General features: G+C 36.1%; 2 protein-coding genes across 5 annotated transcripts in view; both read left to right on the top strand.

The window, feature by feature from the left end:
* LOC107564532 (rho GTPase-activating protein 29) overlaps positions 1–3,174 on the top strand; it is a 70,397-nt gene extending 67,223 nt beyond the window's left edge. For 2 of the 3 annotated variants that reach the window (XM_016249631.1, XM_016249633.1), the window contains exon 23: positions 1,941–3,174. In XM_016249631.1, coding sequence (XP_016105117.1) covers positions 1,941–2,863 — 923 coding nt within the window. In that variant the 3' untranslated portion in view covers positions 2,864–3,174. The remainder of the gene's footprint in view (positions 1–1,940) is intronic. The other variant, XM_016249632.1, reaches the window with a different exon arrangement.
* Positions 3,175–6,766: 3,592 nt separating this feature from the next.
* LOC107564534 (retinal-specific ATP-binding cassette transporter-like) overlaps positions 6,767–19,410 on the top strand; it is a 53,346-nt gene continuing 40,702 nt past the window's right edge. For both annotated transcript variants that reach the window (XM_016249636.1, XM_016249635.1), the window contains exons 1-8: positions 6,767–6,897; positions 8,293–8,403; positions 9,984–10,077; positions 10,236–10,377; positions 10,701–10,840; positions 13,142–13,269; positions 14,556–14,753; positions 17,405–17,494. In XM_016249636.1, coding sequence (XP_016105122.1) covers positions 8,338–8,403; positions 9,984–10,077; positions 10,236–10,377; positions 10,701–10,840; positions 13,142–13,269; positions 14,556–14,753; positions 17,405–17,494 — 858 coding nt within the window. In that variant the 5' untranslated portion in view covers positions 6,767–6,897; positions 8,293–8,337. The remainder of the gene's footprint in view (positions 6,898–8,292; positions 8,404–9,983; positions 10,078–10,235; positions 10,378–10,700; positions 10,841–13,141; positions 13,270–14,555; positions 14,754–17,404; positions 17,495–19,410) is intronic.

Genomic DNA, 19,410 nt, shown 5'->3' on the forward strand with positions numbered 1-19,410 from the left:
TAGGCTACATAATAAATAATAATTTGCCATTCAAATACATTGCGAATACGGAAACATTTGATTTTGTGTCGAATGAGAGACCCAACGTTGGTTTCAGTTTCGTTTTAGCCTAAATGAATTAGTTTTGGCTTGTTGTTTATAGCTTCTTATATTTTTAATTCTTCTTCTTTTCAAAATACTGTTAATTGAAAGGATTTGTTGTGGAGTGAGGGGAACTAAAATAGCCTAGCTATTAGGGGTGTGACGAGACAGTTATCCCACGAGACGAGACACGAGACTGGGTTCACGAGAACGAGACGAGATTTTTAGACTTTTTAAAGAAATCCTCAATGATGAAATATATAGGGGGAAATAGTCTTTATTAAACTGAAAAACACAAAATGCAAAAAATGTAGGTGCATTTTGAAATCAACTTGTACTTTTTGAAATTAAACTTCTATTTTAATTAATTATATGCAGCATATAAACAACATGTAAACTAGAGCTGCATGATTTTGGATAAATTGAGAAGCATGTTTTTTTTGTGTATAAATTGGCGATCACGATTCTCTCACGATTCTGAAGAAAAAAAGATTAGAAAACTAAACAAAATAACATAATGTACTAGTGGTTCTGACAAAGTGTTCATTGCTTAAGTCTTTTTTTTTTATATATATATTCATTTAAACAAAATGTAAAAAAAAAATTAAATGAAGGAGTCAGTGTCTCAATTCATAAAGACCTGTTTCACAATTGGAATCTCCTGAACGAATGATTCAATGACAAATACTTTTTTTAAACGGGCAGTTGTCGCCACCTCCTGGAGGAAGAGTATAAGCGTTACAATACATACGCATATTACGATACTTTCATTTTGATCGCTACTGTAGAGAATAAGTGTTTATACCCAAACTATAAACTTTTGTCCCAGAACTTATGTTATTTAAAAGTCTGTAACACAGAAATAATGATGGGTGGTTGAAAAGATTGTTTGTGTTGCTCTTTTTGGATCAGCAGCAGCATGAATGATTTATTAACATGGGCAGCTACAAAACATGCTTCTCACGCTCCACTGACGCTCACGATCTAATAGACATAGCTGAATCATTGTCATTCAGGAATAAGATTGCGTGGGTGTCTGAATCGAGATCGCGATCTTTAAACAATTAATCGTGCAGCTCTAATGTAAACACTGCAAATTGTTTTGCGAGGATATCGTCACGTTCTCGCGAGACGCATCGGATCTCGCAAGATCTCGTACCATGAGATCTCGTCACATCCCTACTAGCTATGTTTACAGTGTTTATTATAATGTTTGTAAACATTTTGTGTTGGCATTAGACCTTTTTCTGAATTAAATAATAAAACGCGGCTTGGTTTTTTTCTAAAAAACGCAATTTTTTTTATATACGCGTAGCGTATTTTAACCATGCAGCAAACTTTTTTAAATATTTTGATACATTACTGAAATAAATTAATAAATAAATGACTTTTTAAATCGTTTAACTGATTGTATTAATCGGTCAAAAATTCTTACGGTCGGTTAACGGTTAACCGGTTAAAATGAACATCCCTAGAACATAACAGACATGCATTTTAGTCTGGGACTAGGCTTAAGCCTCTGTGGTAATTCTCAGATGATATGTTCTTATAAATTTCGTATAAAGATTTTCTTGTATCAGTGTTTTTTCTGTAGTTTATGTCAAATTATAAATTTCAAAGAACTTCTGAATTTTTGTAATTAATAAAAATGTGTAATGTAGTAATAAAGTTTTGAATTTTTTTTTTTTTAAAGTTTTGACTGTTTTATAAGGTTTTGTTCCACTGGGTCAAAACTGACCTGGATATGCAAAAAAACTATGCATATTTTGAATGCATTAGGTTATTGAGAGTCATTTTTTGATGTCTCTTTTGAGTTAATAATTAAAATAAATTAAATTAAAAAGTATTTTTCTCTTCAGCAGGTGAGGGCTCAGATGTCAATGGGGTTGGCTCAGCTCCTGTGGACATGCAGAAATCCACATCTGTGTTCAGCCAGCCGAGTGCCAGCAGCCTAGGGGTGCAACTACGTCCTCAGCGCTCCAAGCCAGTGTCTCGACCCATCAGCATGCCTGTGGAGAGACTGCTCAACGAGCGCAACAGTCGCAACACAGAGGAGCGTGAACACTCGCCGGCCGCCATTCAGGAGACCACCGAACCGGAGAAGCCTTCAACACCACGCCTCACCAGCTACTACAGGAACCCATTCATCGACACTCAGACGCTGAGGAGGACCTGGGACAGACAGTACAGGCATTATGATGTAACGCCCAGAACTGCAATGATAGTGGCCAACCTGCCATCCTCTGGTGTGCCAAAACCGGCAGAGATTAGCGTTGTACCCCAAAGCAGCGGCAATAGAAAAGATGCTCCAAGCCAGTCCGGAGGGGCTCCAATATCCTTCCGAGCGCCACGGACACTAAAACCCCCTCCTGGAACGTTCTATAGGCCTCCATCAGTAAGCCAAATCAAGACATTTGACTCGCTGGCAAAAACCGTTTCGACAGCAACAACCACTACCACAGGAGCTGTATACACAACAGCCATTACCATATTTACAACAGCGGCCACATCAACAGTTACGGCAGTCTCCACAGCAGTCACGACTCCCCCAACCACACCAACAACATCAGTGACTATCGCTCTAACGGCCAAGCAGACTTTTACAGGAGGAGCAGAGGAAGGGCCGTCAGAGAGCGACTCAATCAGCCCCGTCACTCTCTCTCCGCCTCAGTCTCCAAGCTCCAGTGCAGAGGAGCTCAGCCCTACCGACTCCAAACCCCTCTATCAGAGGCGCAATCGCCATATGCAGGAGCTAGAGCAAAGAGAGGCCCATTTTGTTTAAAAAAAATATATAAAAATTCCCTCCTGAATGGATCTGTTGTGAATTTTATCACGCTTGGTATAGTATCCTATATGTGACACTCAGAAAGTGACTGATTCCTCCACATTCCTCCACAGTCTAGTAGATCCGTCTACGGCTTTATATGTATGTATTTGTATGTAAGCTGTCTTTTTTTGTGCCATACTGTATATATGAAAGTAGTTTTAATATCCCTTTGAGAAAGGGCAAACATATTAGGAGAGAGGTGAAACATCTCCATGAAATTTTCTGGATAGCTGTTTGTTAATGTCTCTTTAAACTACTGTTTGAGCCAGAAATATCAGCAGAGGTCCAAAACATTTGTGACATTCGCTTATCCATAAGTGAGCACTCTTTTATGTTCTTTTCGGATATTGTTTCTGAACGTTCATGCCAAATGTGTCTTATTCTTATTATCTCCTTCACTGTGATAAGATGAGGTTTCAAGAGACACTTCTATATCAGTAAATAAGCAGCTATATTAATGTTATTAAAGTTAAAAGTTCTGTGTAATAATTGTATAAACTCAACAGGAATGTGTATAGTATTGTCTGTAAATTTATGCCCATTGCTCATTTTGATGCACATGCTAAGTCTAACTGTTTAACATGCATTCAGTGCTGTGGCACTGCATGATCACTGCCCTCGCATGATGTAATACAGTTGCTGCCGGCTGATATATTTGTTTTATAGCTTGTCTCTTGGAAACACTCCTGCTTATGTGTGTTTTAGGCTGTGTAGGCGCATCTGTTTCTGTTTTATTTCAGAGTTATACTGTATAAGCATTTGTTTACACATAACCTGCTGCCATAAGCGTACATCTATACCAACAATTCTTGAAGACAAGCAAAATTTTTGCAGATTAAATATTTAGTTAAAACTATTTTCTGCTCTTTTTTTTCTTTTATGTTTTGTCTTTTCGCATGTACATGTGGATTAAAGGGGTCATACGATATTGCTAAAAAGAACATTATTTTGTGTATTTGGTGTAATGAAATGTGTTTATGCGGTTTAAAGTTAAAAAAACACATTATTTTCCACATACTGTACATTATTGTTTCTCCTCTATGCCCCGCCTTTCTGAAACGCATCGATTTTTACAAAGCTCATCGGTCTGAAAAGGGAGGTGTGCTCTGATTGGCCAGCTATCCAGTGCGTTGTGATTGGCCGAATACCTCAAGCGTGTGACAGAAATGTTACGCCCCTCACCATACTGTGATGCCCTGTCCCGCCGGAGCGACGAGACAAAAAACATTAAAACCCATTATAAACGAGGCATTTGTTGCATCCAGTTGGGACACAATTACGGATTATAATGTCTTATATTGTCTTTTTTACATGTTGCATCGTGCCGCGTAAACATAAAACCATGTTTGCATTTGTGATCGGAGAAATGACAAACAACATGCGCTATTCTACACTGCTCAAAACTCGTTTGAATCATCAGTGGCAAATTCTTTATACATAAAACACATACTTACAGTCTGTGAGTCAGAACAGCCGGCATTGTAGTCTACTCTACCACGATCAGGAAACAGTCCTCCATAAAATGTGCTGCACACATCTGAATATTTGGGTTGAACTGTTCTGGAACAGTGTTGTAAATACAACTTAACCACTGATTTCTAGTCGTGTCCTCTTTTGTCAGGCCAAACAAAGTAGTTTCGCTTTCACAATGAAACACACAGTGTCACACACGGCGGCCTTGAATGAGTGGAGGGCGGAGGGATAGAGTGAGCGGCGGCCGGCGGATTCGAAGAAGGAATGGCCGGCGGGCTTGCGGCAACCACATGTGATGACCCCGGGCTGGACTCCGCTTCGTTCACAGTGAAAGCCGATCCGGCGCTCCACAGCGCGAAGTTGATGTATTTCCTCAGCGACCAGCATGGATCAGCTCTAGGCATGACGAAGCGGATATCGTCCTCTTTTGGAAGACCAAACACACAGCGTCTTCACGACATGGTGGCAGCAACAATACTACAGAGAGAATAAAACTCATGCCTTCTTTCTTTGCGTGAACATTTTTTCGTGGCATTATGCAAATCTTCCCACATCGTGATGTAGACATGTGGGGGCGTGTTAGAACAAGCCGTTTTAGGTAGGCGTGGTTGACTCTTAACTTTTATAAAGAATATCTCTTTGGATTTGAGACTTTAGTCTTTGCAACTTTACAGATCTTCTTTATGCACCAAGAGCTTGTAACACTTCAAAGAGAAAGGAAAAATTGAAATCACATCATATGACCCCTTTAAGACAAAATGTTGTCTCTAAGGTGTTTGAAGTGCTTGCTAGCATGTTGCTATTCTGTGGCTAGGTTTTTTGGTGGTTGCTAGGTGGTTTATTTCTGGGACAAATAAAAAAAAAAGTATGTATGATATTGTTGTCACCATAGTGTCCCTCCCAGTTTTGTTATTGTTAACAAACTAAAACTATTATAAATTGTTTGCATTCATTAAAATGCAGCTGAAATAAAATATAAAGATTAGATGAAAAACGAATTAAGAAAAATGTAAAGAAAGTTACTGAAATAAAAAAGGACTAAAGCTGAAACAAATTTATTTAAAGGTCAATAGTAATGTTAATAAAGTAATAGTAATATTAGTTTAATATTTTATTTGTTTAAAAGATATAGAAATATAAAAACACTACACAATTACTAAGATGTAAACAAAAATGTAAATGATATCTGAAAATATAAAAATAAAAGCTCATTCAGAATATTAATAAATAGTATAGAAATTATACTAAAATGACTTCTGCACCATGATTTCCTTTCCCATTTTTTATCTTCCAGGTAAAAAGTGCATATTTGATCACTATAAGTAATAGCACACCTCTTTTAAAAAATAAAAAATATGCACATTTTGAGCCAAACAGTGTGGTAGAATTATGTTTAAATGTTTAAAATTCTGTCATTAATTACTCACCCTCATGTCGTTTCAAACCCGTAAGACCTTCGTTCATCTTTGGAACACAAATGAAGATATTTTTGATGAAATCTGAGAGCTTTCTGACCCTGCATAGACAGCAACACAATGCGTGTGCATTGCTCTGCTTGTAAACAAGGTGCAGCACATCTGTGTTCTACATCAGAACATGAGTTTTGTTTTCTTTGCGCACAAAAAGTATTCTCGTAGCTTCATAAAATTAAGGTTGAACTACGGATGTCACATGGACTATTTTAACGATGTCCTTTCTACCTTTCTGGGCCTTGAACATGGTAGTTCCCTTGCTGTCTACGCAGGGTCAGAAAGCTCTCAGATTTCATCAAAAATATTTTCATTTGTGTTCCGAAGATGAACAAAAGTCTTACGGGTTTGGAACGACATGAGGGTGAGTAATTAATGACAGAATTGTAATTTTTGGGTGAACTATCCCTTTAAAACCTAAAAAAAAAAAAAAATTACAGTAACAGATTCCTGCCTTAGCAAGCACTACTGATTAAAATGAGTACATTTAAATACCATTTATAATGATGTAATCAGGTGAGCATGTTCAATACTTCATGTCAGAGGTTATTTCAGGGGGAGGCCACACTTTCCATTCAGTGTCCTGATTGCAGAGGGCGTTCTTGCCTAATGTCCTCCCTCCCTGTGGATCTGTTTGGCTGAAACTGTCCATGACAGGCTCTGTCCCTCCTCATCCCTAATTAGCCACGTCACCTGAGCTCCAGCACTGAGCTGCTCAGCTCTGACTCATCCAACAAACACACAAACAGAACACATCAAATATAACACACAAGCTCTAAATGTCCAGAATACATAATATAACAACATGCATCCTCAATATCCCGTAATGCCTTGCCAATCTCCCACATGTACGTAAATAAACAGTAGCCATGTCAGACTGGAGGGCTTTGCTGATGCCAATGTTAACCCTGCAGATTAAGGCAATCAGATTAGTTGAGTCAGTCAGGAGCAGTGAATTTGGCTGTTGCGTTTCTGCGACTATCATGGACTGTAATTATGTACATTTCTGTGTGAATGTTAAGGAACTCATATTTTTTCAGCACTGAGGTAAGTATACCATTTGATTTAAGGGTAACACTAGATTAGGGAACACTGTTCTCTATTAACTAGTTTCTTATTAGCAGGCATCCTACTAGCATGTTGACTGTTTATCAGTACTTATAAAGCACAAATTAATGCCTTATTCTGTAAGACCATATTCTAGGTCCCTTAACCCTACCCAATAACTAAACATAACTACTACTACAACAACTATCGTACTTGCTATCAATAAGCAGCAAATTATGAGTTCATTGATGGAAAATTTAATAGTGAAAATATGTTCCCCAATCTCAAGTGTTCCCAATTTAAGTAGTGGTTTGTTTAGTCACTATCATTCAAAAAGTTGGGGTCAGAAAGATTTTATTTTATTTTATATAAATGAATGTATTTATTTATTTCACGTAATTATTCAGCAATTTAATCGAAAGTGACAGTAAAGACATTTATGTTACTAACGATTCCTATTTCAAATAAATGCTATTCTTTTGAACCTTCTATTTTTCAAAGGATCCTGAAAAATATCATGGTTCCCACAAAAGATTAAGCAGCTCAATTGTTTCCAACATTGATAATAATAATAATAATAATAATAAATGTTTCTTGAGTGCAAAATCAGCATATTAGACTGATTTCTGAAGGATCGTGTGACACTGGATTAATGGCTGCTGAAAATCCAGATTTGCCAATTCAGGAATAAATTACATTTTTAAATCTATTAAAATAGAAAACAGTTCATTTACATTGTAATATTTTTTTCAAATTTTTACTGTATTTTTGATCAAATAAATGCAACTTTGGTGAGAATAAGAGACTTTCAAAAACATTAAAAAATCCCCAAAATGAACAGTACTGTTCATCCATGAAGGGTTAATATATATGCATGCTATACCTAAAATCATGGTATGTTTTTAATTATTTCATATTCATGTAACTATGAAGATCAAGAGTTTGTGCAATATGTCTGTCACTCTGTAAGATTATACATTTGCATCTGAACCTGAACTGAAAGAGCGTTAATCAGTGTTTGTGTTAAAAGATTACTGTGGAAAATTAGACGTCTAACAGACATAATAACAGCCCTGTCTGTGACTGCTGTGCTGTTTTGGTCTTGCTGTAATAATCATTGCTGTTGCTCAAAATAGTTCAGTGGTTCAATGCTAGCCCCATATTTTCCTGTAAAGATTTGTGACACAATTTCACATGACTAACAAACAAAGTCTCCAAGCTACATTTCTCTAAAACAGCTGTTTTCATTAATGAAGACTGGCTGTCTGAAATCTGATTACATGGCCACATGCGTAAAGCTCTAAAGAATTATCTGTCACTTGAAATTCTGTACACCAGTTCTGCGGCTTTTCTTTCAGTTTGATTGTGAGTGTGAGGTATGTGATGTGTTGGCAGGTCTGTTGCAGCTTGTTGACCCCTACAGGGGGTTAAGTTGGAGCCATGAACACCAGCAGCCAGACCCGTCTGCTGCTCTGGAAGAACTGGACACTCCGCAAGAGACAAAAGGTACAATTAACCGATTCACTGGGAAACAAAACAATCATCATCATGGGCTGTAGTTTCTAAACCCTCAAAACAGTTTATATTTAGAGCACTCTGTTTATATCATGTGATACAAACCTCAGAAATTTGGTTCCGTGTGCAGGATTTAGGCAATGAGGTGTGACATATACTGTACCACACAAGACCAAATATACTGCAAAACTCTGAAGCTGAAAAGAGAGAGTGTTCAAAAAGTGTATTATCAAACCATTTGTGTGATTCTCTTATTTGTTTAACATTAGGACAACACGCTACAATATGGTTTAATTCTAGGGATGATACATTGATATATTGGTACCAAATCAACACATTTTTTTTTGGTGATGTTAGAGTTTTAAAAAAAAAATTATCAGCTGATATTGGATATTTAAGTTTACATTTGGCTTATTTTTCCAGTTGGGCTACCTGGCCATCATCTAACATTCATTTTATCTCTCAAGTTAATCTTTTAAATCATAATACTAATTTATTACATTGTTATTAAGTGTGTGTGTGTGTGTGTATTTGTAGAGATCAACATTATTATGTACAGTATGGCATCAGTACATATTAATTGATATAATAAAATGAAATAATTTACCAATCTAGGCCCTTTATCAGCTGATATTGGATATTTAAGTTTACATTTGGCTTATTTTTCCAGTTGGGCTACCTGGCCATCATCTAACATTCATTTTATCTCTCAAGTTAATCTTTTAAATCATAATACTAATTTATTACATTGTTATTAAGTGTGTGTGTGTGTGTATTTGTAGAGATCAACATTATTATGTACAGTATGGCATCAGTACATATTAATTGATATAATAAAATGAAATAATTTACCAATCTAGGCCCTTATAGACTAAGAAATGTTTTGGCATTTCTGTGTTAATTATTAAAAAAGCTGCTTATTTTAAGACATTCATTTAATTAACAGAAACTGAGAGTGTTGATAAAATAATAAATCACATAAATTAATACAATAATTATTAAGAAGGGGACAAAAGAAATATGATTTCAGTTTACATCTTGATTGTATTGGTTTCTGGCATTTAAATTTTTGAGTAGAGTTAGATTGTTGTAGCATATTTATTTGTACAACTTGAAATGTTAAAAACATGTTAACATTTATAGAAATCCACAGTAAACTACATTCATAAATGCTGTAAAAAAGTACTGTTTACTGGTAGTTCATGATAATGTACACTCTTAAAAATAAAGGTGCTTCACGATGCCATAGAAGAACCTTTTTGTCTAAATGGTTCCATAAAGAACCTTTAACATCTGAAGAACCTTTCTGTTTCACAAAAGGTTCTTTGTGGCGAAAGAAGGTTCTTCAGATTATAAAAAGGTAAGAAAGAATCTTTGACTGAATGGTTCTTTGTGGAACCAAAAATGGTTCTTCTATGGCATCGCTTGAAGAACCTTTTGAAGCACCTTTATTTTTAAGAGTGTACGCAACTTGAACTTTGTTGTAAAGTGTTGTTTTCAACATTGCTACAATCCTACGTTCAGATTTGACATGTTTCTGAACATACCGTTATCTTGTCATGTTTACACAGATTCGCTTCCTGGTTGAGATTCTGTGGCCTGTGTTTTTATTCATCGGACTTGTGTGGCTACGAAGAGCCAATCCCCTGTATCGCCAACATGAATGTAAGAATACACAATACAGTACAGTTACTTTTGGTTGTACAATTTCACACTCTCAGCCAAATATTGATAATGGTATTCAGGAAAACATCACAGCTTGAAAGTTCATTAGCATCTGTGTGCAGTGCCTGAGGACTTACTCATCATATCTGTAAATGCAGGTCATTTTCCCAGCAAGGCTATGCCCTCAGCGGGAATCCTGCCTTGGTTTCAAGGAATTTTCTGCAATGCTAATAACCCATGTTTTCGCCATCAAACTCGAGGAGAGTTGCCTGGGGTCGTTTCCAACTACCACAACTCCATGTGAGTCAGATGTTCCTTCACATCTCACATCTCAAATCTGGAAAATGTTCCTATCTTGCACATTTCGTGTTGTAGGTGTCCAGAGATAGACCTCTGACACAATTCAGTTTGGAGGAAAAATGACTCTTCCAGTGCAGAGGAGTAACAACAGCTCGATAACCAACAGTTGGGATTGTAAATTTAGTCTTATCCCAATAGATAGATTTTTCTATTCATATTCATACCATAAAATGTTGGGAGATGTTTGTTTTTTAATGGACTAAGTTAGCTCCAATCCAAGTTCCAGTTTATTGTTGTAACTAATTTCTTTCTGTCCTCCTTAGACTGGCACGATTTTACCAAGATTCACAGGAGCTGCTGTTGAACGACACTGAGTTCCATCAGCTCGGCCGTCTGTGGCATGAAGCCACCATCATGAACAACTTCATGGAGACGCTGCGCACCAATCCTGCGCTGGTGGCAGGTATGTTGGGCAGGGGGTGCGTCTGCTGTCTGGCCCATTAACCCGGCCCTCAGAGGAACTGATGGGATCACTTTAATGGATCTGAATGATGGATGGAGAGAGTGGGCATTTCCTCTCTTGTACTTCCACTACCCTCATACTTGTTTTCTTTTTCCTTCTCTCTCTAATGGGCCGATGACTAGTCCTTAGTGTGAGGGCGAACCCAAATCTCTCTTTATATATGGAGTGAATTTTTAGGAAAATGTCCAGTGATTGTGATTTTTCCAAATAGGGCGCATTCTGAAATCAACATATTTTATTTGTCCTTTCAAATATAGTGAGTTACATAAAATCAGAGGGAAATTATTTCTCATGTCATACCAAACCTGTATGACTTCCTACCGTGGAACATGAGGTGAAATTTAGTTAAACATCCTGGCTGCTGTTTTTAATATAATCACACTACCATTCAAAAGTTTGGGGTCAGTAAGATTTTTGTATTTGTTTATTTTTAGTGTTTTTGGAAGTCTCATATACTCAACAAGGCTGCATGTATTTGATCAAAAACACAATAAAAAGAGCTGTTGTAATATATTTTAAAATGTAATGTATTCCTGTGATGGCAAAGCTGTTTTTTTTTCTTTTCACAGCCATTAATCAGCCACAGCTTTCACCGTCACATGATCCTTCAGAAATGATTCTGATTTGCTGCTCAAATAGTTTTTTTTCCCCAAAAAAATATTAAACATTTGTGCTGCTTAATGTTTTTGTGGAAACTGTAAAATATTTTTCAGGATTCTTTAATAAATACAAAGTACAAAATAAAAAAGAGCAGCATTTATTTGAAATCTTGTGTAACAACGTAAAAGCCTAATTTTGATCAATTAATGTGGCCAAACCAAACCCAACCAAACCAAAAAACAAAACAAAAAACACAAACTTTTGACAGGAGTATTGATAGAAATGTTCCAGAACCATTCGATTTTGATTCAGGGACATGTCCTACGTCATCACGTCATCATTTACATCTTTTAAATGTCACGTGATAACATTTTCAAAATATTTCTTATGTTGTTAACTAAAATGAAAGCCCTGTAGTTTATCTCTGAACACCTTTGGTTAGTTGAATCTTTCAGCACTTTCTCCACACACAACTCCATGTTGAGACCTTTCAGCACAGAGTACTGTTGAGCGACAAAGCTTTCAATGAAGAATTCAGTGATCAAGTGATCCATTCAATCACAGCCATTAATCAGCCACAGCTTTCACCGTCACATGATCCTTCAGAAATGATTCTGATTTGCTGCTCAAATAGTTTTTTTTCCCCCAAAAAATATTAAACATTTGTGCTGCTTAATGTTTTTGTGGAAACTGTAAAATATTTTTCAGGATTCTTTAATAAATACAAAGTACAAAATACAAAAAGAGCAGCATTTATTTGAAATCTTGTGTAACAACGTAAAAGCCTAATTTTGATCAATTAATGTGGCCAAACCAAACCCAACCAAACCAAAAAACAAAACAAAAAACACAAACTTTTGACAGGAGTATTGATAGAAATGTTCCAGAACCATTCGATTTTGATTCAGGGACATGTCCTACGTCATCACGTCATCATTTACATCTTTTAAATGTCACGTGATAACATTTTCAAAATATTTCTTATGTTGTTAACTAAAATGAAAGCCCTGTAGTTTATCTCTGAACACCTTTGGTTAGTTGAATCTTTCAGCACTTTCTCCACACACAACTCCATGTTGAGACCTTTCAGCACAGAGTACTGTTGAGCGACAAAGCTTTCAATGAAGAATTCAGTGATCAAGTGATCCATTCAAGCACTTTGTCAGCACAGTTTGTCCTCTAAATGAATATATGTCAAAATCATTATACACGCTGGTCAGTGCACTGCTGCAGTGTTAAGAGTGCTTCATTTAAGGAGGAGTGGAATGCATTCTTCCATTGTGGCCATGTATCTAGGCCACATAAAAGGGAATATTTATATTTGTTTACTTGCATCTCAAGTAAAGACTTTCAAGGATTTAGTTTAAGAAAGCATTTTTTATTATTTGAAATAAATCTTTTTTACCGTTTGTGCAACACCTAACCAATAAAAACCTAGCAACCAAAACAGAGGCGAGTTTAGCATAGACACTCACATTTTCTTACATTTTCAATGTAAAAATTGTGTTAACATTACTGACAGACAGTATGATGCTATTTTTTAATTCCATGTACTCATGCTGACAGCCTTACAGTACACTGTTGTTTAAAATCACCATATATCATATATTTCCCTCCGTGTCCTTTCCTTTGTGCCATCAGGTAAAGGACTAAAAGTAGAGCACATTCTGAAGGATGACGAGGGTCTAACGTCATTCCTGCTGCGGGACGCTGGGCTTTCAGAGGTGGTGGTTTATGATCTTACAAATGCACAAGTGCGGGTGGAGCAAGTACGTTATGGTGAATTTTGCTTTATAGGCTACTTCTTTTTTTAAAAACAAATGAGCTTGCTTCTCTTGTGAGACATTTGTTTTCGTAAATGCTTTAACAGCTTCCACTGCAAGCAGAATCCTGTCACACAGTCACATCCTCAAATACTCCTATGGGGATTTACTAGATGTTTCCAGCCAAATCTAGTGGGTTCATGTGGTGTTAAAAGTCACTAGGAGACCTTCCTGAGTTTGTATGTCAGTGTCTTCGTGACGTACGTCTTCTTTTGTTTCACGCTAGCCTCTCACACAGACTGATTTATGGTGTAGCCCATTGTCTCATTGATTCACGCACTCTTAAGTAGGCTGCTGTGATCCTACACTTTCCTAAGTGCATGTCAATGTATTGCGACACACACAATAAATCATGTATAGAGATATTTCCGAATGTCTGTATTTGAAAGATTTCTTCAATACAAGTTTAAGTCTGACTTTGATAAGTCAGGACAAATCTTAGGGATCCTCAAATCTGGCCCATTAGATCCACTTTCCTGCAGAGTTTTGCTCTAACCCTAATCAAACACACCTGAGCATGCTAATCAATGTCTTCAGGATCATTAGAAAATCACAGGTCGCTGAGTTTGATCAGGGTTGGAGCTAAACTCTGCAGCGCATTGGCCCTTCAGGGCAAGATTTGAGGAACCCTGTGTTATACCATCTAAAGATTTATTTCTTATTTCTGTAAGAACATGCTGAGACAGTTGTGTTTTTTAAACACATATGAGATAATTTCCTTTTTTTTCTTCCAGACAGCAGTGGGATTAACACTCTCAGAAATAAAGGTACAACAGTTGTCACTGGGGCGGTACCTTTTCAAAAGGTACATACTTGTACCTAAAGGGTCCATTTTGGTACCTTAAAGGTACATATTAGTACTTAAAGTGTACATATTAGAACCTAATAGGTACAAAAGTGTACCTTTTGTAAAAGTACCGCCCCAGTGACAACTTTTGTACCTTTATTTCTAGAGCAAATATAACCAAATAATTAAGTCTGAGAAAAAAAATACCCCAGTAATCTCATATACAGTGGGTACGGAAAGTATTCAGACCCCCTTAAATTTTTCACTCTTTGTTATATTGCAGCCAGAGTGTCAAAAACGTATAGCAATGCTTCACATTGTGCTCAGATTTGCCAAGGTAACACAATTTGCAATCAAAAGTCAAAAAGATTTTTCAAATTCTTCTGAAACATGGACATGCTGAATGCACTTTGTCTTTAACAACAATCATCTCTTGTGTTTCCAGTTTGCATATGGAATCCCGGATCTGACTCTGAAAGAGATCGCTTGCAGTCAGGTTCTTCTGGAGCGATTCCTCATCTTCCCCAGCCATGGAGGGCTGTACGGGGTCCGCAATGCCATGTGTGCCCTTTCCCAGCAAAGACTGCAGAACATCGAGGACGTGCTGTATGCCAACATAGACTTCTTCAAGCTCTTACGACTGGTCAGCCATGACGCTTTTTCTTTACACGCACTACTTAGCACAGTTATACTGATGTTTAGAGGACTGAGATGTTATTCAGTCGCAAAGTATGACCAAGCGTAATGCCTGAAAAGGCTACTTTCAAATTTAAATGGATTGAAAATGTTGTGTACAGTAAATACATTAAATACAACTGTGCAGTGCTGACTGAATAAAACGTGAATAATGTACACTACCATTCAAAAGTCTGGTGGTCAGGAAGTTATTTATTTATTATATTCAGCAAGAACCTATTAAATTGATCAAATAACAGTAAGGATATTTGCGATGTTACAAAATATTTCTATTTCAAATAAATGCTGTTCTTTTGAATTTTCTGTTAGCCAAAGAATCCTGATTGTTCTGATCAAATAAATGCAACCTTGGTAAAAAAAAATAAGAGACTTATCTCTTTAAAAAAAATCTCCCAAACTTTTGAACGGTTGTGTATATTTTATACTATTTAAATGTATAAATATAATATGATTTAGAAGTTATCAAATTAAAGTTATTATGTAAATATAATAGATTTATATTAGCTTATCTGAAACTTAAATGTGAGTCCAATAACCATAAACATTCACTGCAGAGGTCACCGCTCTCTGTTTCCCTCATTCATTTTAAAACATTTTACTAGTAAATTTTGTTGCAGAGAAAGTTTAAACATTTTTCATAAAGATTGGAAATAACTATAACAGTAATTAACTATCGCCAGTGCTCTCCTCTATAGTACAGGAGCTGTATGAATGTCAGGTGACCGTGATTTCACCAAGTACAACATGTTCCTGGAACAACATTCCTATCAACCAATCATCGTTTTCAGGAAATATCTGTTTTAGGCTTACGATCAGGGTTAGGTGCTTCTACACCCTTGTTAATCAGCTATCATTTCACACTGTTTTTAGGAATAAATTATGGGTAGGGTTAGGTTTAGGGGTAGGGATTGGGTTAAGTCTATATTTTTGGACAGAGATGTTGAGCCAGGAACATGTCTTACTTGGCAAAATCACAGCGACCATGAATGTCACATGCTTGGAATTATGGAAAAGCTGTTCTAAACACATCATAAGAGTTCGCAGGTGGCGCACTAAATTAAGAATGTAGATCATGAGCCAGACCTACTTTCCTGTTGTTAGATTTTAGAAGGCCTATGAATACAGCTGAAACAACACTACTTATCAGCTTTCTCTTTCTAAGTCTCTCTCTCTCTCTGTCTCTGTGAGGTTTACCTAGGGTTAGACTGAAGCAGATGGTAGTGTTAGCATGATGACACACTGCATGGCCTCATTTACTAATGAGATTAAGGAAGACACACCCTCTGGTGATGAGAACGGCTGTGGAAGCAGTTGCTGTTCTTTATGCAGTTTTTCTCTCTCTCGTGATGATGTTTAAGTTTCGGGAAAAAGTTGTTGCTCATCTTGCATCACATACTTGTGTCTTAGACACCAAATCACTGTGCAATGATTAAACACAGTCATGACATTAGCTCTCATCTGCTTCATCATTTCGTAAGCCCAATGCTTTGAAGTCAACATGGGACTCTGATCGCAACCTGTATCTTACTTTTGTAATAATTCAGAATGAATCAGGATAATCAAAGAGAAAGCATTTAAGGTTGGAGTTCATTCTTTGGGTGTTTGATTGGATGGTGAAAAGTGGACCTTATGTACCACAATAAATCAAGAATATTGCTCAGATAGCTTTTTGGCTTTTGTTTAACATTATCAAATTGCCCATACAGCCTGTAGTGGTGTCAGTAGAAAGTCATTTCAGAGAAGAGCGAGTTATTATATTATATATATTTTTCTCTCCTCGGAGTAACATGTACCAATTAGTCATTTGCAATAAAAAGGAACATATTTTCTCTTTTATCATAGGTAATTGTTATTAAGCAATAAACAATAAATCATTAAATAAATAATCAATAATAAATCAACATCCAGTAAACCAATGACTACATTAATCCAAATGAATGGCCTTTTGTAAAATGTACTTTAAAAACATTTTTCTAACGCACAGATATTCAAAACCTTTAAATGTTCAGGGCCATGTGTAGTTTAGAAATTGTGTTTAGCATCCATTTGCAAAAGAAATTAATATTTTTGTCCAGTAAGGATACATTAAGTTGATCAAGAGTAAAGACATTTAGAATGTCACAAAAGATTTCTTATGCACGTTTATTCATCAAAAATCCCAAAACAAAATCAGTAAAAAAAAATTAAAATTAAAATAAACAGCACAACTGATATAGATAAATAATAATAAAGAAAGAAACAAAATAAACAATAATAATAATAATTAAAATAGAAAAATATTTTAAATTGCAATAATATTTTACACATTCAAATAAATAAATGCAACCTTGGTGAGCATAAGAGACTTCTTTCAAAAATATTAAAGAAATCATTCTAACCTTTTAACAGTGGTGTGTATATATACTGTATTTAAATTTTACATTCAAGACAATCAAAATGTAAAGGTACTAAACATTTTTAGAATTATGTACTCAAATTTATTCAATCATTATTTGACGACATTCTATTTCTTCTCGCATTGTACAAATTTGTGATTGTTAATACATTTCACATAAGGTTAATGTAAACTCAGACGTCTCTTTTTCTTTCTGTGATCAGTTGCCCATGGTGCTGGATAACCACACGCCCGGGATAGACCTGCAGTTCTGGGGTCGAGTGCTTTCTGCATTGTCTGACAAGCTTCAGGAGGTATGGCTGCTTGAGAAAGCTCAATTCCTCTCTCCCGTTTAAGACCCTTATTTTAGCATCCAGGAAGCTCCTCACTTCTCCTCAGCTGTGTGTGTGTGTTTCGGATCATTTTTGTCTATCACGTCATAACCTCAGTTTCTTTATTAAATCACCATAACCTCATTTTGTGTGCTTTATGAGGACAGAAAGTGTTTATATGACCAGTTCATGTGTGTACATCAGAATTGGGTATAACCCTGTTTGTTTTCTTTATTTTACAAAAGCACAATATTTTTAATATTGCGGGTGCATACAAATAAAAATAGACCTTTTACATTTTCAAATTATGTAGTAATCTTATATGTACAATAAAAATGATGGAACAGTTAAAGTTCTTTTCACTGTTATCAGGAAAAAATACAAGTGATCATTCAAGTTGCTGTTTTGATACTTATGTAATTTTTCAGTCAATATTAAATTACTGAATGAACTATGAGTTTCACTTTGTAGTGTATTTTTTTAGGTTTGATAACTTGAAAAGGAAAAGTAAACTTGAAAGTAACTTGAAAGTATAGTAATTAGTTATCTGATTACTTTTTAAATGCAGTAATCAATAATGTAATAAAATTGCAATTTTAAAGTAATAATTAGTCAGTTGTAGTGAATTACTTTTTGAGTAACTTACCCAACAACACTGGTGTACATGCATGTGTAGGCCTATCATCACTCCTGTTCCACAAATATATCAAAAGCGCATTCCACTGAGGTCACATCCTGTAGGTGGAGTACATTTCTTTCCCTTTTACTCGGGTGACAGAAAGCCTGGCCAACTAATGCTACATCACTAAATTCATCTGCACTCAGAATGAATGTGTATGAATGGGAGGTATGAGGTAAAGTGATAGATTAGTGGAGGTTGTGCAATGACTTATTCCTCAAGCTGAAACCATATTGAAATCTTCATGTTTTCACTTACACTTATCTTGACCTGGTTTGACTTATTTTGGCTCTCATGGTGCACATTAAAGTTTATGACCCATGGAAAAGTGCTGGATCTCAAATCCACCCCAATAATCGGCTGGCCTCGTATTTTGACACAGAGCAGTGTTTGCTAAGCTTCGTGGTTCAGTCTGGAGATGAATATGAGTGTAACAGCTGTGAGGATATTTGCCCCTCACAGGAATCCACCCTGATGCATTTTCAGAGATACAAAATGTTATTAATTGTCTTTTTATATTGCTGTAAAAAAATTGTTTAATTAACCCAAACAATGAATAATCTGTCATCATTTACTCACTACATGATCACCCTGATGTTGTTCCAAACCTGCATGATTGTATTTGTTCTGTGGAGCACAAAATAATATATTTTGAAGAATGTTGTCTGGTTTTGTCCATACAGTGAAAGTCAATGGGGTTTAAAACAACATTGGACATTGAATGGACCAAAAAAAAAAAAAGTTTACCATTTGATCATGCACCTTATTTTTACCCCTAGATGTTAAATTCAGCCAAAGGTTTATTTAGGGATATCCTCTTCAAGTAGATGCGTCTGCCACGCGTATTGACAATAGTTTCTGGCAAATAAAACATGTTAACCTGGATGGAGTGGTTCAGACAAGGCTGGTCAACCAATTTGGCAACATAAGTGGCTGCCTAGGACACAACTCTTGCCTTAATGTGCAGGGCTGTTTTCATTTGCTACACAGTTCACTTACTTCCATTTGATAACTGCACTAGTATTGTAAATCATTCATTATAAACAATGAATAGGTACACTACCATTTAAAAGTTTGGAGACTGGAATTTAAAAAAAAAGTTTTTTAAAGTTTCACCAAGGCTGCATTTATTAGATCCAAAATACAGTAAAACAGTAAGATTGTGCATGTATATATATATACACACATACATATATACATACACACACACACACACACA

Source organism: Sinocyclocheilus grahami, unplaced genomic scaffold, assembly GCF_001515645.1.
Source record: "Sinocyclocheilus grahami isolate Dianchi unplaced genomic scaffold, SAMN03320097.WGS_v1.1 scaffold945.1, whole genome shotgun sequence".
Taxonomy (NCBI): Eukaryota; Metazoa; Chordata; class Actinopteri; order Cypriniformes; family Cyprinidae; genus Sinocyclocheilus; species Sinocyclocheilus grahami.